Raw genomic sequence first — 26,361 nt, forward strand, 5'->3', positions numbered from 1 at the left:
TTTAACTTTCTCCACAGCACTCTAGTAGAGAGCAGCCTTTGCCTGTGAGGGCCCCGAATTCCTAAGAGATGTTTCTCAGTGCTGTGTAGACTATTCCCAGCGCTCTTTTAACACGCACTCAGCATCAACTTTGCATTTTTCATGGATCCGTAAATATTTAGGCTAGAGTGGTGACTGATCCTCATGAGTGACTTTGTGCGCAGGCCAGAGTTTCCCTCAGCTCTGGAGAGCCAAAGCTGCTAGGCCACTTTCTAAAGGCAACTCCACATCTTTTGTGAGGAAGGACATAAAACCCTGTGACAGTAAGAGCTGGGACTCACGCGCAGACCACACACTACAGGTTCTGGGCTGCTGGCCGCATTTAAGCCTGAACTGGTGATGCAGCTCATCTCAATCAGAAGCTGATGAAGTGTGGTCCTCCCATGAGGATGCGGTTTCAGCTCTGCACCTTTTAAGTTGTACCAGCTGGGGGCTTGGAAGAACGCAGTATTGAACACACCACTCTCCGTCTCTCGCCGCCCCTGCTTCCTTGGGGCTTCTTTTATTTCATCAAAATGTTTGTTCCACACTACGCTGCTGATGTGCGCTTGCAAATAATTGAAAAAGGTATTTCAACATTTCTTACCTTAATTTCCAGAACGTTTTGGTTGCCTCTTGAGATGAACACTGGCTTTTCAAAATGCTTAAATACAGGATTATTTACATAATCAAAATCAAAGTACAAAGAGCTGACACCATCAAAAATAAAGAACACTTTGGTTACAAAGGGCGGTTGGAGATTGAAGGCTTTCAGTGAAGGAGTTGTACAGCAGATTATCTCTGAGCTAGAGCGGTGGCTACATGCCTATAAGAAAGAAAGAGGTAATTGAGTAAGTGCATAGGAAGTCACTGATGAACGTAACTGCTCTTTAACAAAACACATATATTGAAAAAATAAACACCAGAGGTCTTGTTCTTCTTTAACCGAAGCAAAATCCTGATCAGTGCTACACAGCATTTATTTAGAGCTGGGAGAAAAGTATAAAAACTTCATGTCAATGGTGTTTGCGCTCTTGTTGAGGAAATGTTCAAGTAAACAAGCTTCCTGGCCTGATTGTTCACAGCACTTTTAAAGTAAATATTTTGCAGATAATTAATGGAAAAGTATTTCCAAAGCCAAGGACCATCAGGAGGCTATCCTGATGGACTGAGCTGTGCTGGGACACAAAGCAGCCATAATTCAGCTTACCCAGCCTACGTCAGAGTGACTGCCACATGGATCTCTCTTCCTTTCACACTACCAAAGCCATAGCAGGGGACCAGAGAAGGTAAAAACAGGGCCAATGAATCTGACTGAAAAAGTGGAAAACAGAAGTAAAGCACTGTTTACCCAGAGTGTAGCTAAGCTGCTATGTTTCCAGAAAGACACTACAGATGCTGTGAGAAAGCACTTTAAAGTCAAAACCACCATGGGATTCTGGTCCAAGAAAGCTCAGCAAAGCGTATCTTCTTTCAAAAAATGTATGTGTAAGGCCCCAGGCACGTGGTATTAGGTGCTTAGGTACGCTGGTGTCATGCAAGTCCCTCATAGGAGTGTGGACTGTGGGACGTCCTTCACGCTGGAACTCCTTGGACCAGCGGGGATGAGATGTTTGCCCCTCACTGCTGCGCAGGAGCCGCCTGACAACAGGCGTGAAGCCACGCTTGCCCCTCGCTCTGCCTTTACTCCTCCCGAGGGCCTGCTCTAGGGGTCCTTCCTGGGGAAAAGCTGCTGGTACACCCCACACTCCAGAAGATGTGCCAGGGCATGTGTTGTGCTGTGGGGGTGCAATCCAGTGTGAAATGTCTGGCCAGGGTTCTTCCCCCTACGCCATACCGCCTTGTCACAGGACTCGTGGGAGAGACAAGACAGACACAGGTCCTTCCTAAAAGGATAGCTGTGTTGCCAGCAAGGGCAGCACGGGTTTGCAGGCAGCCTCATCTGAAGCTGAGTTTAGGCATTTTTCAGGGACAACGTCCTTGCAGAGGGGATTCACGCAGCCCGCATCCAGACACCTGCATTGGAGTTAGCTGTCTGAACTGCCTTTATTGTCACCAGAGGGAAACAGGTCACCTAGACTGGGATTCATCTGCTCTGTTTTAGACAACAGCTTTAATTAGATTAACGGTGCTCTAGAAGGGTCAACTTCTCTCTCTTGACTCTGAAGGTTTCTACATGACTAATTTGATTACAATGTCAACAGCACATCCACAAGCGTTGATGGGATGCGCGGTGGGTGCTGGGCAGCACCACGCAAATTGCAGAGTGGGTTGTTTGTGACTGTATCGTGTACTCCCTTCTCTGTGCCTCCCTTTCATGCTGCCTACCGCGGATATGGTTGAAGGACTTCTGGCACAAACAAAGTTGCTTCAGCTCCACAGAAGTTATTTCTCTTCCAACTGTATAAACCTTCTGTAAGTAGTTCCCTGTGCACTGTGCCCCGACAGTGATTACACTTTTTTTTTTTAGATCTAAATAGAGTGACTGACATGTGCCCCGGTAAGAACGGGGCTTAGCTCCTAGTCATCATAAATCTTACATTTGTTCTACAAGAAATTTCCCTGGAAAACTAACTGTTGAATATCTGTGCTGTTGAATACTTTTGTGCATCTACAGAAAGCCAAAAAATATATTTTTTTCTGTTTTGTTTTTCAAATTAAATTGGTTCTCATTATAAAATGCTGCCTGAAGGAGCTGTGAAATTAGTTTACATTTGTCTCTAATATGCTAAATTAATGCAATGTAATTTTGCTGTTTCGAATCAGTGACATAACCATTCAAGCTATATCAGTTACATACCCACATTAGCTTGAAAAGTGGGATTAAATTAGCTATCTACAAATCAGCACTATTTCTTATCACCACAGCAATTCATGTTTCTGTGCATAATATTGCGAAATCTTGAATCTGCCACGGGAAACACTTTCAAGGCTCTGAAACTGAGCTGTAGAGTTTTAGAGCTCGACTACAAGGGTTACATGTCTGTGAGCTGTGAGTTCGGCATTCAGTTAAATAACTTGGCGCATCTCTCAGTGATGCTAACGGGACTTGCACCCGTGTAACTAACAGCCCATTTAGATTCCTAGCACAAATTCAAAAATACTTGTGCATCCCCCATGACAACAAGGTAATCTGTGGGACACAAGACAAGGCAGATGTTCGCTCCATTTGCTTACAGTATTAGGCTGTTCTTCCTCTTTTGAATACAGTTTTATACCCCATTGACCATATCTCAGGCTTTGTTCTATCACATGGATCTAGAAATTCATTTGAATCAGTATGGTAATAATAAGATGCACCATTACTATAATGGATGATCAAGCCATAATTTTCCATGATATATGAATATTCGTAAAGTTATCTATCATAATGTGTCGATTCTAAAAAGGGATTACTAAAATATATATAATTATAGAACCAAATATGTCCCAGGTAATCATTATATTTATTTGATTAATGTAAATTCATTAGACTTTTTATCTACTGTAGAGTAGTGATGTCCCTTAAATGAATAGCAGTGGTATTCATAACTTTGTTTGTGGCTATCTATTAGAATCAGATACTTTACTTTATCAGCCTGGTCTCTGAAGAGGAAGCTTTCAGAAAATGATAAAAATCTAATGATACTCTTTGGAGGGGATGCAATGTGACTGATTGGTAAGGTCAAGAAAAATCTTATTTGGGATGCCCTTATTGGTACATGATTTGACATGACATTTCTACCTTGAAATTGGTTTTAGCAATTGAGGAATATGACGGTTTAGTTTTCAAGAAATATTGGATTGAGGATCTATAAGAAAAAAACCCTAATTCAATCTATTGCCTTCTCAATTAAGATACTGCCTATCACCCGGCACCTTTAACTTTTATTTAATTAGGCTTTAAAGTACATTCACTTTAAAAGCTAAGCCTACATTCTTCTTGTGACTATAATCTACATCTGAAGACAATAAGGAAGAAAAGATGTAAAAACTATGGAGCATTTCACAAGCATAAGTAAATACTATACCCCAAGGGAATAATAATCCATTGCACAATGCATATGACTCATCACTTAAAGGTATGTATTCTTGTTTCATTTGTAAAATATGACCCTTGAGGCAATTAATTCAAACCTGACCTACAGAATCTGAACTTCGGTACCCAATTCAATTTTTTTTCAACTGATAGAACAACAGGAAAAGTATGAGGGAGGATCTCTGAGCTCCAGAGGTCTCCCAGCAGCTGACCCAGATAAGAGAGGAGCAGTTGGATGTGTATTACAGGATCTGTAGCAGTCAGAAGGGAGAAAGGAGCCAATCTGTCCTTTCATAAAAAGTAAACTTTTGGAGTTCCGGTGAGGAATGAAAGATGAATGACGTTAAAGACAGACCGGGAGACTCTCCAACCATCTTTGCCAAAGGACAATTTCTCAATAGAAAGAGATGAGAATTCAGGTCTGACTTGAGGAAAGCCCATTCAGAAGGCTTTTCTGTGTCAGTGAGAAATTGAGTAGTGATGCTCAAGCAGGGTATCTTGAAGATTTTTCAGAGAACTCATCAGCTTTTGCTGCCATTTCATGTAGTGCAGTGAATGGCCCTAATGGATCGGTAGCATTTTTATTCTAGTTGTCTTCCTGGATGAAGGCACAGGAGATGACACTTCTAGTCTATCAGATCACTGGACCAGAAGGTAGAGTAAAACCTCTATTGCTCAGGGTCTGAGAGCCAGCCCTTTGCACAACGCGACCAATAATGACTGGGAGTCTAAATTCCTCCCTGAGCTTGGGATGGTCAATGTACCTGCTAGCACCACATCCCTGGCATCCTATTGATTTCACAGGATGGGCTTTTCCCTGACACCCTCTGCTGCACACTTTCTGTGGCAGGAGATGTACATGAGATGCAGATTCGGCACAGACAGAAAAGCCAATTGTTCCCCTTCATGAGGGAAACTCTTTGCTGGGCTTCTGTGACAGCTTTATGCCACAGAGTCAACACAGATAGAAGATCCAACCCTGAGTGTCTTTGGATAGGTAGTCAGGAACATCTTCAATAATCACACGCTCACCATCCACAGTTTCCAGGAAATCTCTTCTATCATTATTTAATAAATGTAAGATGGACACTCGCAGGTGAATTCTAGACATTTTGATGAGTTTTAGGAGTATGGATTGTTCACAGACTTGTAAACGTTGATGGAACTTTAGGGTATTTTAAAATTCTCCTGTAATACAGCAGGAAATGGCATCTAGCAGGGAGCAATTAAGAAATACTAAAGATCGTTCAAGAGACTACTTACTGAAGAGATAATTAAAAGACTGTGGAAAGGGATGGTCTTGCATAGCTACAGGGTCAGTTGTTGAAGGTCATGCATTAAAAGGTGCTCCTCCCTAATTTTGCAACCTTGCATATCTTGGGACATTCATGGTTAGAAGAGATTAAGCAGTGAGAATATATATCCAAACTAGTTAATGGATGGAATATTAAAAACACTATAGCAAAGGATCCCTGAATGACTACTTGTTCATTATTGGGGAATCAATGCAAAGTACAGGCTTTCAAAGAGAATATATTGGCCTCAGGTGCTTCAGAAGCAGAAGAATCATTTAGCACGACTTATAGCAGAGGTTAGAAGACACTTAATTTGTAAACAGGCTCCTAATCAGATACCATTCCAAACTGTGAAAAGCTTTCTTACAGGCACAATGGAAAGGGAAAGGAAGGAATGAGCTGCTTCCCTCCTTGCGTACCTCACACAGGAACTGGATGGGTGAGCATAAATGAGAGGGTTTGTGCATCCTTCTGCATTATCTAGAACTGTCGGGAATTTATGCAGCACTGCCTAAATTCATATTTTTTGTTCCTAGTCAGAACAAATGGTCAAAAGAACCCACGAAATAGAAATTAAAAAGAAACACATTGCAAGTATTGAAACATGTGGTTCAATAACTCTAGAATATTTTTTTCATTCCTTGAAACAGCAAATTCAAAGAAGCCAAAAAGTATTCTTTTGATAGTGTTAACACAGAATGTAATATAAACAAAACTAGTATGAACACAGTATTGAATAATTTTAAGGAAATTTAAATATATATGAAATGAAAATTATATAGTTGAGGCAAAGTATTTCTGCCTTATAGAAGAAATACTGAACTTCAAACATGAAAGCTGAAAAGCTCAACTTAAATGTTTCTTCTACAGGAGGCGGGCATAGTGCCCCCAACACTTTTCAGTCTCAGTGAAACTGCATTTCTTACGGGGAGTTGTTCCAGGAGAGCCCTTTTACCAGTTGTACTGCTCATCTCTTCCACCGGGATGGCAAGAACAGGCAGAGAAGAGCAAATGCCCCAGGGCATGTCAGCTGGCTCTGCTCCCTGAGGCTTTGAGATGCAGAGCATCCCCAACAGTTCCTGCTGCTTTCCAAAGAGACCCTCCACTCTCACTGCGACTCTGTCAGGGCTCTAGGCCACAATTAAGCCCGAGGGAGTGAACTAAGGGTCTGGGGACAGATAGCTGGCAGGAAAAGGTGAGACCTCTTTTAAATTGGGCACCACTAGTTTTAGGCAAATGGGAGAGGGTCTGGGAGGTGGCAGAAAGAATGAGCAGAGCTCTAGGAAACAACAATTATCGGGAGAATTTGGAGTGGTTTGTTTTGTTTTAACTGGAAAAGAGAAAGGCTGAATCATAATGTAGCTCAAATATGTAAAATTAGCAGTAGAGACTGTTAATCTGTTGTTTGTGTCCACTGAGGGTTAAGCAAGAAGATAGCTAATTAGCAGCTAGGATTTGGGTTAATTATTAGAAAGAAGTCTTTCCAAACCGCTAGGTAAGCAGGTAGAGCAGCTCTCTCCAAAGCTTGTTTAAGCAAGGTTGTGAAATTTCTTTCACAAGGAGCTTTAATAACAGCTTAGACAAATATCTGTCAGGCAGTGGTCTGCGTACATTTGCTCCTGCCACAGAGAATCGGGCCAGGCTAGGTCTTTGTGGTCCCTCCCAGCTGTACTTTCCTTTGATGCTCTGGGATGTGTTTCAGTGCTGGCTTTGGTTTTCCCAAGAGCCAGAGTTTCTGAATGCTGACAAAAGCAGCTTCTTGGAGGAGGCTGGTGAGAAAAAACTGAAAAGAAAAAGGGCTTAAATAACAATAAAAAAAAAAGACTCAGTTGGCTCTTCTCTCCCAAACTAAGAAGTTTCTCTCTATATCTATATCTAAAAAGATATATAACCTCAGCTGTAGGACTTCTTGATCATTTTGGTTTGTATTGGACTGTTTGTCTGGGTTTTGTCTATTCAGGACCACAACACTTTTTCTCCTTTAAGGGATAGCTGGTCATTGCAGTGCTACCGTTGTTTATTTTTGTAATGGCTGCACGAAAGTTTTATTTTTTGGCATATCGCTTATGCATAGGGCCCAGAATCTCCAGCTCGGGATGGGGCAGGCTGCAGCCATAGGCATCCTCCACCAGCAATTTCCTCAGTTACACAGTGCAGTTTTGTTTCGCCACTTATAAATCTTCCCTTTCTCCCTGAGAACTAATATCCTTCCTCGAGGAATAAGCTCGGGGTAAAGAGTAGAGGCAGAAGGAATGGCAAGCAGAGCTGGGCTGCCAGAGGCAGGGAAAGCCACTGAGTGCCAGAAGCCTTTAATTTCAATAGAGCAAAACATATTGCTTGGGCAGCGTCAAAGTATATAACACCCTGGATTATAACATGTCTGAGGTTATATTCCACCCTTTGTGCAGGGAGAATGAACTTGTGTACAGCTGCTTTTACACTGGGGCAGATTATTAGAGATCGGCAGTGGTAGGGGACAGACATCCTTACGGAAAAGGAGGGTCAGACCTGCCTCCTCTGTGTTGGCAAATATCACGCACACTGCAAGGTATGAAAAGCAAAAGAATAAGGGAGATAATTCTGACTGTCTATGTCCACGTCTTTTTTTCCAACAGCAGGTTAAAAGGCAGGATGGCAGCATACCACTGCTCAAAGGAAAGGTTGCTCCCCAATATGCGGGGGAGAGTGTGAACAGTGTTCATTGCCTGGAGTTGCCAGTCACTTTTGGACCGTGGATTTAGTTCTTTAAAACTTCATATCCTTTCAAATCTGCTCAAATTCTGAGGAAGTCCCAACTATTTGACAAACAAGGTATGCAGAATCAGGGCCTGGAGAGAAGCAATATTGCATATTCTCACAGGGGAAGACAGAAAGCAAGTGAATGATCTTCAAAAGAAAGGCTGCTCAAATCCATACAAAGCAAAATCTAAAGAGCTGATTTCAGCAATGATCTTTTCTTTGGAAATCCGTACTTAAAAATAATCATGCCCACATTACTCAAAACCTAACAAATTTTGAGTTTGGTTGATTTCACTGAAATGTTTTGCTTTCCAACTCACGGATAAAGTGTCTTTTTGATAACATTGAACACCATGTTTCATTGCAGGGGCACTGATTTTCAGATTAAAATCTGAACCCATTAAATTACAAGCCATGATTACAACCAGCTGAAATTCAGGTCCCGACACTCATAATATTACACAAATTAGGATCATGAAGAATATTATGACCTTGAAGCTATAAAAGACTGCAAATTTGCAGACATACCGTTTAAAATGCTTTGATCAAACCTAGGTCTAATACTTAGAATTCAGTGCAGGAAATAGCGTATGATGATCATTAGAAATAAGCTGAGAATATGAGCAGTAGTGTAGCACGTCATAAAGCGTGCAGGTCAATTTATCTTCAGTTAGACTAAACAGACCTTATAGGATAAGAAAATGTTGGAGGTGCAAGATAAATGTGTAGGCAAAAGCTTACAGGAAACAGCTCCAGTACAACTAGCCAATAAATGACATCTTTGCCTTATAAAAATTAAAGTAAAAATCACATGGTCATATCTGAACACCCTATTTAGATTTAGATACTGTATATCATCAACTCAGGTAACAAAAGAAGGCTCAGGTCCGTGACTGACCCTCTGATCATGTGGAAGTACCCAACTGCAAAAGCCCAAACTTCTCTTAAAACTTAGTTACTGAACTTTGATGAGTTAGGAAAGCTTTGCCCCAGTAGGCAATCAGAAATTCTTCAAAATAATACTTACTTTTGAATTTACGTATTTACTTTTTCTTTAACGCTTGTTCCATTTTCCTTTTATATCCACAGTCACCCTTTGAATTTATTTCCTACCTATCACAGTAGCACTTGAACTTGCCATGTAATCTGACATACCTGTATGCCATTGTTCTGTGCATAGTCACCGAATTTACATTGTTAAATTGCAATATAAAAGTCTTGTTATCAGACACTGTAAAAGCCTTATTTCTTTGGAAGAGGTTCCTTGGAAACTGTTGTTCTACTCCCAGCTTAATTTCAAATTTGTTGTTGAGTTTTGCCTATGTGGTGGAAACAGTCTATGCAGAAAACACCAAAATGTTGGTGGAAGCCCTGAAGTTTCAAGGCAAAAATCAAAGTATTTTGACTGAAAATTCTGTGCCATTCACCACACAAAGATGGCAAGATAACAGATTGTCTTCTCCAAGACTGACTCACCACAGAGAAGTTCATTCCCAGTTTAGGTACAGTAATCACCATCTGAGGAAAGCACACTGAGTTCAAGTTGATTCCCTGAGCTGTGATTGTACTTCCACCACTAGGAAAAAGGAAAAAAAAAAAAAAAAAAAGAATGAGTAGGATAATGATACATCTGCTATGATAATCTTAATTACAAATTAAATTTTAGAGTAAATGACAACATCAAACCAGAATTAAGGATATATGGGGTGAATGCAAATACATAGCTTTGAGCAGTGAGATTACTTTTCTGGGAAACGAATTCCACACTTGCTATAACAACTAATCAAATACAAGAAAAGAAAAATAATTTTTAAAATCGTGGTATGACAGGATATAAAACAAATGTGTACATTTTAAAGGAGGGTGTATACTTGTACTTAGCATTTGCTAACTTAACTTATTGCTTTCAGTGGTGCTGAAAAAGGTGTCTTTTTTACTGCTGACATTTTTTTGGCAAAGGCAGATGTCTTGGATTAGAGCTACTGAGACCATAAATATGTCACTTAAAAACACACACATACTACCATACATATATATTCATAATATTTATGTAGCACTGGATTTAGACTATTTTAAAATCCATTTGCTCTCCTGAGTACCACTGACTTGTCACATTAAATGATTTGCCTCACTAATCAGTGTAATGCCCAGATGCAGTATAGGAGACACACTTAGCTGTACAGTAGGTATCTCAGCAGGACATCACAGGTAGGCTCAGCAGCAGCTAGGAGTTAAATCACATCAAGAAAAGAGGCACCCTTCCCCCTTCTCCTCCACCTCTGAAAGGAAATGATCTGCCCTCTGCAACTGCACCGTAATAGAAGCAATTGGCATGGCAGATAGAGATAAAAATGCAATTTCTTTTGATAGATTGCCGCACACTGTAGCCATTCTTCTTTCATTCATTACTTTTATTTCTATAAGAAACTTTTACTCACCTAAGGAAAGATTTGGCTGGATGAATTTTTAAAACAACGGGGTCTTCTCTGTATGTGAAATGACCGCTTGCGTCTCGAACAGCTTCGTCGATTCCCACCCTCACGCGATATTCCTGGGGAATTCGTTGTGCCGGAGTGTAGCATTCCACAGTGCTCGCTGATATGCTGGAAGGACAGAAAAGGGCTTGCTTGTCAGCATTATAAACCTTGTATTCAGTTTAAAACATGGTCCTTTAGTGAGACCCAACCCCACCTAAGGACCCACTTGTAAAAAAAATGTCATTGATTCCCCCACTGGATGATCATATTGCAGTAAATAAGCATGGCATGAGGTAGAAACACCACCACCACCACCGCTTAGGCTCAAGATTCATCTTAATTTGGTTGACTTGCACCTTGCCTGCTGGGAGGTGCTTCCCCAGTGCTGGCAACAGCCACGTCAGCTCCTGCACCCTGTAAAGACAGCTTCCAGCCTGGAAAACAACAGCACACTCCAGGTTTAAGGAGAATGACTTGTTCTGCTGTAACCAAGAGATAATGTCTTTCTCTGTCAAATCCACAGGATTCACCCTGTGTTAAAAACCTCAAGAAAAGGTGCTGGTGGGGGACATACCAGCATGTCAGAGATGTCCTGCCCTGGGGGCACCTGCTGACTCCAGTCACTGCTGAGGGACAGGCATAGGGCAAGGAGAAGCTAGGACAAGGTGAAATTTCAGGAGGAGCTGGCTGAATTCAGCACAGCAGCAGAGTCTCTGGGATATTCACCCTTCCCTTGCTCTCTCATGCTTGGCCCTGGAAGTCCTCCTCCTACACCAAGCTCAGTGGGTGAGTGGGCAGTGGAGGGGTGAAGGATCCTGAAGCTTGAAGCCCATGAAGTGTGGCTGCAGGGAGCGGGGAACATCAGAGGCAAGGGTAACAGATGAGTGGAGAAGCAAATGTAACTCTACCAGCTGGTTTCAGTGGTTTGGGCCCAACCACATCCAGGAGCCCTCCAAGTGGGCCATTCTCAAAGGATGTGAGAGATTTTCTCCAAATTAGACAACGGGGGCATTTGCTGCCATTTCTGAAGCTTTCCAGGAAGGTGGGGCTCATGATGTACTGTAAGGGTTAGTGATTTGTTCATATGTATCTGGAAGCTTTTTAAGACCTTTTAAAGGAAAAAAATAAACCCTTGATCTGGCTGCCCTCAGAACAGGGGAAAGCTGCCAGTTTAGGTAGAGAAATACCTGCCCTCAGAAACCAGCTAAGACCTGTGTAGAAGTCTCCAGACAACCTGGCTGGTGAGAAAGAGGGGTGCTGGATCATCTTTCTGGATCATCTCCAACTATGGTTCAATACCTAGAGGCTCACCTGACCAAAGCAGATGTCTGCCTCTGAGCAGGCTGTCATCTCACCCCCACAGTAGATTTCTCAAATGGATCAGATGAATCATTCCCAAAAGGTTTATATATCTGCCCCTTACTTGACCAGCTGAAACGATGACATCAATAAATGCCACCCTAAACTATTAAGTAGCCACTGAACAGAAGAGCTGAAGATCTTGGCAGTGATTAAATAACAGATTTGAATACCTAAATCCCTTTCTCGATTTAGTCAGACTTAGCTGATTTGATCAAGAGCATACAATAAATCATTTAGCAGCAAAGAATAAAATTTAGCTCTCCTGACTTTGAGTCTGACGTTAACTAATAGGCTATTGCTTCCCTACGTTCTCCACAAGTGTGATGTTTCACCACTACAACTTTCCATAATCAGTAGCAGAGACTCAAAATGTAGAGGAATTGCTGGACATCCCGTTTCTGGGACACAATGGGCCAGATTCTGCCCTTGGTCGCAGAGGTGACAATTCTGTTCACTCCAGCCGGATCCACCTTGCTGTACCCCGCAGGATTTGCACTGGATTTGATGGTAGAATGGCCACCAAATTCAGAATGCTTGTCTGCCCACAGCAGAGAATCTGTGCTTAGTATTCAACATTTATATTCAGCTGGGATGGAAGTAATTTCCACAGAGAGCATGTTGAAGATTCTTGACTCAGCTCCTACTGGATCCAGTACAGAGCCATGACAAATTCTGGCTTAATCCTCAAAACAACTTTATATATACCAGGAAAAGTCCCAAACTGATGTTGCCTCTGGTTTGCAGGCTGTTCACTGATAGTAGCTCAGAAATAGCTGCCCCTCTGCACGGGATATGCATTCTCACACTGGTCAGGTTTCCACTGAACAAACCAGTAGGTAATGGCAACCTGCACCCACTGGACGCCCACTGGGAGCTGCTAAATGAACAGCAGCTCTTGCTAATACAAGAGAGAGGGCTGAGTGTGTGGGAGTCGGGGTGACAAAAGATATGGGAAACAGGCAGTTTCAAGTCCATTAGAAGCTGATTTGCTACTGATCTGTAACCTTTTAATGAGGTTAATGAAGGCATTACAGAATAAACAAGTCTTCTAGGGAACCGTAGTCCCTTCTAGGAACCTTTCAGACATCCTAAAGTCAGGATGTAATCCTGAACGGAACGCTTATTGCAGTATCAATTCTCCGATGTGTAACACAAGGAGAGGAGAGCAATGCATGTTTGCAGTTTTTTTCACTTCGAGACATTTTAATTAAGCCATTTAAATATTAAATGCATCATGCTTTAGTGACTTCATTACCTTTTTAAGATGCACGGTTTCTCACCAACAAAAATCCTTCTGGATTTTCCACTGTTCAGGTATTTTCCAGCTACAGTTAGCAATGTTCCTCCAGATTTGGGGCCATAGGTGGGAGAGATACTTGTTATTACAGGATTCTGAGGGGAGGTAAAAATAAGAACAGTGGATTGTTACATTATTTTCAAAATATGAAGAGGAAGAATCATAAAACACTTATTAGCATTTCCATGAAGTAATAATAAACCAAACAGGAATTGCCATACTGGATTTGACTCACGAGGAGTCTCCTTCCAGTAAATATTGAAGCTAATTTTACAATAAAGTTTTAATCATAGTGCTTACCACATACGAAAATGTATTGAATAGTGTTTTGCCATGTCCAACAGAAACACTACTGGATATATTAAAACTTGGATTTTTTGCAGCAGGAACTGTGCATTCCAGCCTTTGGAAAAGAAGGAAAAAGATGGGATCACATTTTTTTTCTGGCATTTTTTGTATTAAAATAGAACCAACTCAAACTCATAATAATGGAGGATCCATACTAAACAAATCACCAATCTACGCGCGTCAGGGACATTTCAGAAATAACAGCTAAAAGAACTGTGGTCATCTTCTTCAATACTAAATACAAACACTTATACTTAGCCAGAGAAAATTATTTTAATATACCAGATAAATTTCAGCAAAATAGAAGCATGCTAAAGAAAACAGTTACCTCCCATTCAATGGCCGAGGTGGTTTTTGGAATTTTCCTTTAGTGCCAAATCTTGGCATATAACAGGATTAGAAAAAAAATGTGTCACATACACAAGTTTGTTGTATAAATTTAAATATTATCACAAACGAAAGTTAAACTCTTGCGGCAGCATATGTCAATGTATTACATTACATTTACACAGTCTCATATATAAGCTAGTTTCCTTAAATCACTTTGTTTGCATTAAGACTGTTCAGAGTGGCAGTTAGGGGAGTGCTCAGTACTTCTGGAGGGTGACCTTTTTGCTGCTGTGTATATGAATAAGGAAGCCGTGCCACCATTTGCACATTGCTTTGGTAGTAGATAGTCATATGCTTTGAACCCAGAGAGGATATTCATTGAACTTCCTATTTCTTCAAGATAAAACCCAGAATAACCTCTGTCTTAAACTTAAGCCATTATCCCACTGTCTCAGAGACATATTTCTGAGGAGGAGGAGGAGGAGAGGTGCAGTTGAGGGTCATAAGCCTCTGGATGACGAAACACCTGCATCTTCTCACATTTCTCTCCAGCAGCCTCAGAGATCAGGAAGAAGGAGGTGACATAACTGAGCCCAGCAGGATCCTGGCCAAAGGAACCTGCCCCCTTTTCAAACCTTTGAATAGTTTCATTCTTGCCAGCTCCCACAGATGTTGAACAGCGTTTCGCAGACAAACCAGAAAAAGCTGCTGCAGGAGCTATCGGCATTAACATTTATTTGATCTCCATTTCAAGCACCTTTTTCTTGGGGAGCTTATCAAACCAAGGGATTGCTTCCTGTTTGGAATTTCAGAATCGGAGATGACACTTATAGACTCAATGTTTGTATCATTAAAAAATCCATACCATATAAAGAACATCTGTGTAAAAGGAAATTCATACTTTAGGTTTCTTACTTGTTTTTGTTGCTAGATTTTGCTTCCAGAGCACAAACTTGTCCTCCAATATAGACTACTGTATTTTTTAATTCGAATCTATTATTTTTGCTGAATCCGAAGTCCCATCCACACAGTGTCAGTTTTGTCCCGCCTTCTAAGGGAGCACTGTTTGGGAGAATCTGTTTAAAAAAAAAAAAAAAAGTGTTAGTTACATCAGGTTTTCCTGAACTTCAAATGGAGTTAAAAGAATGTGCAAAGAAATAATTTTAGAAAAGGATTTCTTCTGGTAGACTATGTCCTACCATTCATCTTAATTGTTCTTCACCTTTCATTTGTCACATTATGAGCTTTCTCTGACAGTAGCAATAAATAACAAAACCCGTACTAGAAAGCTTTGAAGGATAGTGTTTAGGGGCACTGAACAAGCTGTGCATTGTAACAGTCTTTTAAATCCTGCTGTTCTTGTCTTGCACATCTTATTTCTGGCATGTAAAACATACAATGTACTTATTTTGTTAGGAGCTGAATGCTGAACACAAAAGAGCCCCAAAATGACCATTTTTTTGTCAGCTTGATGAAAGTCAGGTTCAGAATGAAGTAGCTTCAAAGACACCAAAATCCGATATCGCGTTGGCTGTGATAAAGTTAACGTGACTTCTGCTATTCTTTCCTTAAATCTTTTACATTTGGTCACCTCTAATTCCGAGTTAAAAAAAAACCCTACCCCTCAGAAACACAGAGACAATCTACAAAGGAAATGCTTTTTTTTTTTTTTCTGCATATTGTAAATTGTCCTGTAAAATATAACAATGGTGGGAAAAATGTAGGAACACTATAGAAGTCTTACAAAAAACTCAGTAAAACTACTGGTCAGTACTGCCAGTTAAAAAAAAAATAAATCAAAAAGACATTGGTTCAGGGTTTATGGAGACTTTTAACAATACTGCATAATTTTGCAAACATACCAGTACCACTGGACAAACAGAGAATGTAAGACTGAATTTATACTTGTGGTCATAGTGCCTAAATGTCTCAGACTTAATGCTTTAGTGATAGCAATTTTGCCCCTAAAATGCAATACAGCTGTGCCTTTCAAAGGACCCGACTTCATTTTCAAGCTGAAAGGAAAGTGTTTGAGAGATACTTGGCTATTATTTCATCTGGAAATCCAGTAAGACAGCACATTTCTTTTCAACTCTCTTGTAGCTATACTTCAAGACTCTCACAAATGAACTATTGTAGATAGAAAGGCAGCTGAAGAGTACTTCAAAAGAATTATACCATATATTCTATATGGGGAAATTTACTGCCCCCATTAGAAACCAGACAAAGAGTCTGATCTAAAATGCACTGAAGCCAGTAGGAATCTTTCCTATTTTAATGAGCTTTGAATCAGCTCTGAATGAGCAAAGAAGAGGGAACCTATGCAGGAACAGTACTTTTGCACAAACTTCATAAAAAAGGAGTGATGCTCACACAGCCCCCTGACACACAACACTCCAGCGAAGAGCATGGAGCAGTACTGTATCCCGTGGAGTCTGTGCTATTCCCAAGTTTAACTTCCCCTAAATTTCTTTGTTTTTTTTCTTTGAAATCTGGATTGACTTCAGATCCTAGTTTTCCACTCTACTTAATATCTCAGCACACCATCTATTTTTGGAGTAACAAAACCCTAGCAGAAACTGAAATTGCTCTGTGGGGGTACAGGATGTCTCATGTATTGTACAATAATGCATTGACGTGTGGCATTTGGAGAGTCTGAAATGTAATCCATAAGTTAGCAAAATAAGGGCGTTAAAAGCAGGCTTCACAAAGCCATACAGAATAAAAACTGAAGGCACTTAACTGGTTTTGATTGATCCGATCTGCCAAAAGAGACTTGTGTGATAGCAACCCATGTGCCTTAACTGAGGGAAAGTATTTACTGCATTCTGCCAGCAAATTTAGGAGGCAAGATTTCTGAGTAGACAGCAAAAAATAAACCAAATCTTACACTTTTTTAATTTAAGTTCTGCAGAAATTCCCCCAGAGTGTTTGTATTAATTTCTTTATTTCTAGTTCACTTGTTCTGTACGATGAAACCACTGAAAGTCAAAACATGGTTTTGCAGACTTTTTCTTGGGAGAGTAAACGGGAATGAATAGTGAACCTCCTGGACTTTCAGCTGAGGCATACGTAGGCATCTTCTGTGTGCTTCCGTCACGCAGGTAGTAACAGAAAGTAAGCAAAACCCAAATCCGTTATAAATGTTAAGAACTTTAGAATTCAGAAGTTCTCTATAGCAAGGAAACTCCACTGATCAGATGGAATAAGTCCTGCTGCAAGGCCCGATGTTCTGCTTCTCCCTGCTGCTCTCTGGACTTTGGGTTAAGCGAGAGAAAGTTAACTTTTTCTTTTTGGAAAAATTTAAAGTATTGTGTTTTTCCTTTGTTTATGTTGACAGCCATTATGCTAATATCCACTCACATACCTTATAAATTGTTGGAAGAAAGTATCTATTTATTAAAGTTTCAAGGGCCCATTCGTTTTAATTAAGAGGCAAGAACATGTACAGGCCACATGTGAAATTTCCAGCAAAACCTCCAACCTAAACAGGCAGCAGAAGGCCCGATGTTCTTGATACATCTGAGATAAAAGCCAGCTAAAATGACTCGCTTTAAAAACAACAACACACCAGGTCAGGTTTGTAACCACAACAAAGAATTAAAAGGGAGACCAATTTATTTCTTCTTTTACGCCGTTCACCTTTCAGCGCGACCTGAGGGCCGCACACAGATGCCTGCAATTTGTTCCAGCACCAAGTCATCTCCCAGGAACCTCTTCTGAGTCCCACAGCTTTCCTCTCGCCCCGCCAGCCCAGGGGCATGACAAAAACTTGCCTCCTCCTTGCTGGCAGAGGCGGTGGGTGGGAGTGGGGTACGGAGCCGAGGCGTGGGGTGGGTGCCGGGCTGTGGTGGGGACGTGTCCCGGCACCATCGCTGCTGCGCTGCCTGTAGCAGAGGGGATGCTCGAGCAGAGCTGGAGCTCTGCGCTCCCCGCAGGGCTGGGGTGCGTGGGGTCCTCCCCGCCACCCACGGCTCCAAGGAAAAGTGCTTAAAGCAGGGCAGAGAGACGAAGGATCTGCGGGACTCCACTGGAAAACGCTGGCTTTCTTCTCTGCTATCCCTCATGAGGGGAAAATCTTCTTTTTTTTTTTTTCCACTGTGCTCCACTCTGTAATCACAGTATCACAGTACTGTTTTTTTTTTTCCACTGTGCTCCACTCTGTAATAACCTGGGAAAACTCTGTTGAAGACTCAGCTAACGTCCATTGGATCAGACCATCAGAGAACCTTCGTGTTCCCCTCAGGTTAAAGCGATCATATGACATACCTCAAGCAATCTGTCCCTCCAAAAGCTGCAAAATATTAGGGGGGGGTGTGTCAGACTGAATTTCAGATACCATGCAAAGCAGGTCATCCTCCGTTTGTTAGGAACAAAACAAGCTTGTTTCTCATATTTTATGCATATGGGTTTAAAGACAGATCAGAAGATGATGAATAATCTGTTTTATATTTTTTTCAGTAATAATGTTAAATGTCATGGTCCAGTAGAGCATGAAATCTGTCTTAACAGCTAGCAATCCAAAGGGATTTAAGTACTCAGCTGCATTTTCTTCCTTACAAGCCTTCTAGAAGCAACTTCTACCAACTTGGGCACGCTGTAATTTGAGATTCACTTTAAGATCCATCAGTGCCACAGATCCATATTCATTACAGGGGCAGACGGGGCTTGTGCTGAGCAGGCAGGGCTGAGCCACTCGGGGAAGGGGAGCACCCGGCCGGCCCCACGCCTGTTCCCACTGCCCCGCGTCCAAGGCGCACTCCCCTGGATGAGTCCTCCCCGTGGCTTCACGGGGACGGCAGAGGTGGCCTTGGGAACACACCTCTGGGTCTAAGCATCTCTGCACAGGCTCCAGGCACTTGCTTATTAAAACTGCTGAGCTCACACCCTCATAATTAAAATTAAGGAGGGCTGTATGAGCTCAGCACCTCCGAAAATCAGAAACTAAGCAGTTCACTGCCTTAGAAATCCTTTTGGAGGTGTGGCAACGTACAGCCACTGCTGGGAAGTTTTGCCGAGAAAAAATATTAAGGGCTGCTACTTGTGCTTGAGCTCTAGGAAGCACCAAACAAGCTGTGAAGTATAGGTGTGAGTAGCTTGGTCCTGCAGAGGTATATAAAAATGTACATTAATCCTCAGTGTATCCCTCTGAATGGGTGATTCATAGTCTCCTACAAACCAAGGCCAGAAAGGGCGATTTGATTATCTAATACAGCCTTTTTGAAACAAATGTCTTCTTGTATAAAGGGAAAGTAAACTATTTGCATTCTGCATTAGCAATTTCTTTACATCTCTTTTGCCCAAAGGTAAATGGCAATAGAAGGCAAGGCAAACACACACTCCTTTCCATCTATTTTGGGTTTGATTCCTATAGTGCTTCATTATTTGTTGATTGAATTTTGCCAGTGTTAGTCCTAAATTTTTTATCTGAAAGGTGAACATGAAAAAGAAAAAAAAAACAACCTGTAAACATGGGTTTCTAGCTTTGTTTCTAGATTATTAGCAGTTTTGCCTGTTTACTCTTTAAAAAGTTGTTGTACGTGAAATCATCCGCCTGGTTGAAAGAAATACATTGTTAATTTAAAAACCCCTTTCTCTCTGAGAGTTCAGCATGTCAAATTTTCATCTCCATTTATAAGCTGTATAAAGGAAAATGTATTTTTAGCTACACAGCATAATTGAAATGCACTAACAAAAGCACACGGGCGCTACCAGAAAGTTTTATCCCTGTCCTTCCTTCGGTTTTCCAGTCCGTTAACTGCCCTGTAAACCTCCGCCTTCACGGTTATGTCACACTTCACACGGGACGATTGGGTTACACGTACAGCCGGCCACTATGGATCCTGCGTTAACCATGGCTAAACTAAAACAGGAACACGCCAGCGCGGCGCTCTGCTCCTCCGTGAGGTTTCGTTCTCCTATACCCTTTATGGGCCTTGGCAGGCTGGCAGCCGCCTCCGGCTGTCCCCGTCCCAGGGAGGGCCGCAGCTTATCCCCCTCGGTGGCAACTGGGTCCATGGGAACAATCACAGAATCGCAGAATGGTCAGGGTTGGAAGGGACCTCTGGAGATCATCTAGTCCAACCCCCCCGCCAGAGCAGGGTCACCTACAGCAGGTTGCACAGGATGGCGTCCAGGCGGGTTTGGAATGTCTCCAGAGTGGGAGACTCCACCACCTCTCTGGGCAGCCTGTTCCAGTGCTCTGCCACCCTCAACGTAAAGAAGTCCCTCCTCATGTTTAGATGGAACTTCCTATGTTCAAGTTTCTGCCCATTACCTCTTGTTCTATCACTGGGCACCACTGAAAGGAGCCGGGGAGGGACGTTAGAAAAAACATCTCCCTCAGGGTGGTGTTTGGGTTGACAGCTCTGTTGCAAAGCTGAGGTAGGGGAGAGAGGGACTTTTCCCCACAGGGAAACACCACCCTTTCCTCCAAGGCTGGAGCTGGTGTGGGGATGGATGAGGACTGGGGGGCGGAGACCTCCTGTGTTGGGCATCTGCTGGTGGGAAGCACCTTCCTCTCTTTGAGAGGGGTCTGAGGGGAAGGGTGCTCCTTCTTGTGGTCAGACAGACATGTCCACCATGAGCTTCTGAGCCTGCAGCATTCAGGGACAGTACGTGCATCCAGCCAGAGCCTTTATGGACGCCGAGGCAAAAGGGAAGTCGAGGAGAGCCCCCACTTCATTTATCATAAGTGCACAAAAATAAACAGAAAATGTCCACAGAGCGCAGACGGCGTTCTTTCCTCAGAGCTAAATGTGAGAAATCCAGCGTTTTACCTCGTAAACCCTTGGCAAGCAGGTCTCCTGGGTCCAGGTGCCGCCGGGGCACTCGGGAGACCTGAGGCACCGCTGGCCGCACCATCCACAGCGCATGAAGGGAGGCGCCAGCAGGCACTGGCTGCAGGACCCGAAGTGATGGCAGCCCGGCCCCGTCAGCGGGATCTTCGTTATCTGCCGGTGGAAAGACACGATGCGCGGATCCTTTTTAATACATGCACCAAGGCGGCAAGGAGAGTCTCTATTTATGCCACGCGCTGCGGTGCTACTCAGGTTTCAGATGTGCAAGCTGCGGTTCGACTTCTCCGTAGCTCAGTAATTATAGGATCTTATAAGTAATTTAACTGACATGATTTTAAATTCGCTTGGGAGAAACCCTAAAGGCATCTTAATGTTATATACAGTTACTACCAGCATCTGGTGTTTACAGCAAGATAGCAGTTTTTGCTGATGGAAAAAGAAAACAGCAGTGCGCTCCTCCCATCTCCGCGCTAGTTCTTGGAAAAACCAGTGTATCTCAGTATGCCTTAGTTCATACATTGGTAAAAATAGGCACGATGGCTGCTTCAACTTTGGTGAGGCTGTATTAATATCTGTGACACACTTCCACCACGTGACTGCCCGTGTACTTGTTGTTTAACACCTACTGCCAAAACCCCTATACTACACCGAAAATATGAATTAAAATTTATATTATTTAAGATATCAGGATATTTATGATAATAGTCACTCTAAATAAATTCTTTTTAGTCAAAATATTAAAATTAGTATATATTTACATTAATCTAGAAGTACATCATACTTCTTTACATTTCAGTACCTTCCTTATACTTATTTTGGACATTTTCTTGAAGATTACTCCTATAAATATCTCATACATTTCTAGTAAATGATTAATAACCATCTTTACTAATGGCCGATGTATTTCTGTAAATTCTTATAGAACTCAAGGGGTCAAATTATTGCTTACGATTATGGTTTAGGATTATCCGTAATATTATCTGCTGATGTTTTAAAGCTGTTCTACAATGCTTATCTACTTATGACAATAGCATATTTATGACAGCTCTTCATCTTTTATTAACCCTTTGTAGACCACATGCTAAAGCAATCTGCAAACCTTACTATGAACCCTGGCTCCCAATTTTAAACCCACCCACGTAACTCTTGCACACACACCCCTCCTTAAAAAGTTATAATGTTATGACACAAACCCGCAAAAGCCAGGAAACTGTGAGCACCATTCTTTCCTTAAGCCATTGTGTGTTTTTTCTTTGCAAGCACTTGAATTAAGGACAGGGTTTCAGCCTTAAAATTTGCATTTCCTGGCTTTTGTTGGTTTATACCACAGCTCTCACATTATTTAAACATTTCTCAATATTAGGCTGTCGGTTTGTTTAGTGGGGGGGAGGGGGAAAGTCTTGGAGGAAACTTGCCCCTCCAATGTTCCCGAGGGAATGGCAGGGCTGGGAGGATGCAAAGCGTAAAGCAGCAGTGTGAATAGTTGCTTTTATTGAGAGTCGCTGCTCTGAAGGCAGGTTTACACAGTGCACACAGAAGGATCAGATTATGAACCACTCACCTTTTTGCCAGTCACTACCAGGGTATAGCCATCATCTGCCAATGAATTCTCGACAACAACTTGGGGAGAGACGGGGTGGGAGTCTAGCTGAAAGCTGACATGTGGAGCTGTGGGTTCTGAACGGGAAACCACTATCTAAGAAAGAAAGAAATTGGCAAAATCAGCAGGCGGCGCGTGACACAAATGCATGCTGCTCAGCGGTGTCACGTTCCTACCGCTTCTCTGCTTGCATTAATTACTCTGCATTACATTGCATAATATTTTGCATAATGTTCCATCATGATCTGATTAAAGCGCTATAAAATCTACTTTATTTAAAACAGCAAAATCATGGCTGTTGGAGGATCCTCAAAATACTTCACATTTATTAAAATACGAAGGAGTCATTGCATGTTTTCTAGTCCTTTAATTTCAGGTAAAAAATGAAGATGGGTCATTTAGTCAGCCCTGTACACTTAAGAAAGGAGAATTTTATCTGCCATGTCTGTTTAAAAGAATCTTAAAATTCCAGGCCTTCCAAAGTCAAAGATATTTCCATGTATTTTCACTTTGGCCCTTCAGTTTGAAAAGTAAACTTTACCCTGCGTCAACAGTATCTGGCCTTGATGCACGTGGGGCCATTAGAGTGCAAAGCTATGGCAGGCGCAGGTTGTCGCTGTGAGCAGCGCTACAGAGCCACAAGTACACGGAGCTCGATTCCCAAAGCTGGGGAGGTGGCTATTGCCGCAGGCAAGTTCCTCGCGACATGTGGCAAGGCACCTCGAGCTCTGGCTCCTCCTGATTTCTGCGGGAGCCGGGTGTCCAGGACAGAGCTGTTTTGGAAGACGGTCCAAAACAGGAGCCTAATTTAGTTGTCCTGAAGACCCTTTGCAAGAGCCCCCCCCCTATTGATTTTAGGAGATCTTAGGGAGATTAGTCACACCAGTATGAAATTCCCCCACTAGTCATCTCTCTGCATCTTGAGTTACCTAAACACTTCTGAGAATTTGGGCCTATTCCTGCAAACACACGCTTAACTTTACTACTGTAACTTTGTTGACTTTAATGGGATGAGTCATGGCTGTTAAGCACCGGCATAAAGCATCTGCAGATTGGGGTGGATATTCGATAGCGAGATTTTATAGGCTTGGGCCTGCAATCCAGAGGGATGTGCGCCCAAATGCGATAGCATCAGGCAACAAAGGCAGAGGATTGTTTACATGAGGGAAGATCATGTTCATGTTTCAAAAGCTGCACCATGTGTAGTTTACTTAAGGAATTTAGATAATCAACATTTGCTGAGGAGTTGAGATTCAATGGGGTTCATTATCTAAAAAGATCGAAGCCATTCTGCAAATAACTTGTATGTCAAATGTTTAATTTTTCACTATAATGAAGCTTTTCTTCTGACTCCGAAGGCAGCTTCAGAACAGCTAGGACATTGACTTACATGATTTCACTGGCTTTTCGCACTGCCAAGGTCTTTCAACAAGATGGCTGACTCCAAAACTAGACTTAGAGATGCTGTAATTACAGCTGATGTTTTGTTGTAATTCAAGACTTAAATAAAATATATGAGCAGTTAATTCATGGCGACAAGTGCTTCACATCCCTGAGGTATTTACAGTTTGGAGTTACAAGAGGCTTTTTTTTTTTTCTTTAAAATGAAACTGGCTTTTTTAAAGACTTTGCCATGGGTTTGTTTCACAGCGCAGAAAGCTCAGCTTTTAGAAATCAATAAGGTCTGATCATTTTCGGTGACACAGAAGTATGGTCTCTGACTCAGTATATTAGGGCATGAGCTCTGTTTTTATATTCAGGACAATGAAAAATAGAATGGACTGCAAAGCTGCATGAAAAAGCTTGATTAATGTTGGCATTATGGGGAGAGGTAGCACCACAGCTGCAAATACCTTTTTAGTTGATCATTAGCCATGTCTCATCTCGAATACCCACTGCTATAAAATGCTAAGAATTCTTTTCTATCATTAATCCAGGCTTCCTCTTATTGCCAAGCATTCTTTCTGATTGAGCCACAGTGTTAACCCTTTAAACACATCTCCGTTGCAACCTCAGAGCAATACATGATAATTTGGATCCCATCTCTACAATCCTGGAAAAATTATTTGGTACTTTAAACACTGACCGATCTTCATTTTACTGAGGCTGATAGTCAAATCACCTGCTCAGAGCCCAAGTGAGTAGACTTTGAGCTCATGACATACAGGGAGCTCAAATTACACTCCCTAACTCATTTGGGACTATGGAATAAAAGTTTGGGGTCTGCTTAGAACTAATCTACCAGCCTACAGTGCTGCCGTAACAGACACTAGATGCAAAAATGCTCTTTTTGGTCTATATAACTTGTGCGTTTTTTGCACGCATCACCCCAGTCCTTGAAATTCTATCTAACCCTTATCCAACATAATCCTGAAGAAAAAAGCAATTTGAAGACAGCTTCTACAGCAGCAAGAAGAGGGTGTTTAGGACTCCAGTGTCGTTCTCAGAAACCTCTGATTTTTATTGCTTGGGTCTCGGCTGGTATGCACAAAGCATGGCTTTAATCTACTGTGGACACACCACCATACAGGGGCTACTTCTATCATGGAAATGGTTCAGTAATACAGAAGGATTTCTTTTTACAAAGACTATAAAGTGCTGGTTTGTTTGGGGTTTTTTTGGGGTGGTGGTGATGTTTTTTAAATTTTAATAATTAAATTAATAACCAAGCATTACTCCAGAGCATAAGGAAATGATAGTATCTATGTGCCTGCACTCAAGCAGTTAGGAGAGAGGGGAGGTCTTACACAGATAAATAATTGCCTAAAGAGAACAAACAGACATTATCAGTAAATGCTCAGTCCTTGCAACAGTGAGAAGTCACCAGAAGTGTTCTGCAAGGTGTCTATGCTGGGATCCACACTGTTCAATATACCCATAAAGAAGCTGGAAAAGTGGTTGAGCAGTCCAGTGACAAAGTTTGCTGACGATCTGAAGGTATTCAAGGTGATGAGGACAAGGACAGACTATGAAGGATGGCAGAAGGACTTTACAAGACAGCATGTCAAGGCAATAAAATGGCAGGTGAAATACAACAAAGAAGATGAATTTAAAGTGGTATATGATAGATAGTTCTGTGAAAGCATCATCTCACTGCTCAGCAGCAGTCAAAAAAAAAAACAACTTAGGAATTAATAGAACAGGACTAGCGAACAAATCAAAAAACATCCCAGTGTCATACAAATTCATGGCTTGCCTGAACCTTGAATTCTCCATGCAGTTCTGGTTGCCTCATGACAAAAAGAGTATGTTAAAAAGGGAAAACGTTCACAGAAGGGTAACAAAGATGACCAGAAGGCTGTAATGAACAATGACTGAGTACTGTAGGTGTGGAAATGCGGTGAAAAAGGCATACAGAATCACGAGTGGGTAAAGACTGATCATTTACTCTCTTCTCATAAAAGTACTAAACACCACCAAAAGACAAAAGCAAGAGTCAGGCTCAAAGCAAACAAAAGAGTAAGACTTCCTAGCAATATGTGATGACCTATGGAACTCCTGGCTGAAGGATGTGAATACAAGAGGAATACAAATTCAAAGGGAAACTCCACATGTACATGGAAAGAGCTAAACAGACAAAACCCAATAGCTCAGGAAATCCCTGGAATGGAAAATAGTTGGGAGGCTTGAAGTAGAAGGTAATACATATGTTGTATCCCTAGGCATCTACTTGCCAGCGCTGCTGGAGACAGAGCACTGAACTAGATGGACCCTTCATTTAAACTCTTCTGATGTTCTTACAAATAACCCTTCTGACAATCACATTCATTATCAGTAACTACAACCCCAGACATCCTTCTCAAAGCAAATGCAATATTTATGTCCCTCTATTTAAGTGAAAAACAAAAAAGTATGTGGTCTTTCAGCATAGCTCAAAGTACTTCCATGAAGATAACAGCCAACATTTAATTAATTAATGAATATATTAATTAATATATCCTTTATACTGGAAGTCAGTGATCACTTAGGTCCATGAACATTAAAATAATTCATTTAAATATTCTTTCATTGCCATCAGCTAGTATTATTGTTAAGTAAGAAGACTTGACTCTAGGTTTGCTTATGCATAATATGGCA

General features: G+C 41.7%; 1 protein-coding gene across 1 annotated transcript in view; it reads right to left on the reverse strand.

Moving 5' to 3' along the window:
* The window catches only part of MET (MET proto-oncogene, receptor tyrosine kinase), a 70,262-nt gene that overhangs the window by 20,420 nt on the left and 23,481 nt on the right, over positions 1 to 26,361 (reverse strand). The window contains exons 3-10 of the mRNA XM_082479444.1: positions 22,246 to 22,380; positions 20,664 to 20,837; positions 14,800 to 14,960; positions 13,507 to 13,609; positions 13,165 to 13,301; positions 10,509 to 10,673; positions 9,547 to 9,646; positions 626 to 844 (exon numbers count right to left, since the gene is read on the reverse strand). Coding sequence (XP_082335570.1) covers positions 626 to 844; positions 9,547 to 9,646; positions 10,509 to 10,673; positions 13,165 to 13,301; positions 13,507 to 13,609; positions 14,800 to 14,960; positions 20,664 to 20,837; positions 22,246 to 22,380 — 1,194 coding nt within the window. The remainder of the gene's footprint in view (positions 1 to 625; positions 845 to 9,546; positions 9,647 to 10,508; positions 10,674 to 13,164; positions 13,302 to 13,506; positions 13,610 to 14,799; positions 14,961 to 20,663; positions 20,838 to 22,245; positions 22,381 to 26,361) is intronic.

This window comes from Vanellus vanellus (assembly GCF_965231255.1).
Source record: "Vanellus vanellus genome assembly, chromosome: 1".
Classification (NCBI taxonomy): domain Eukaryota; kingdom Metazoa; phylum Chordata; class Aves; order Charadriiformes; family Charadriidae; genus Vanellus; species Vanellus vanellus.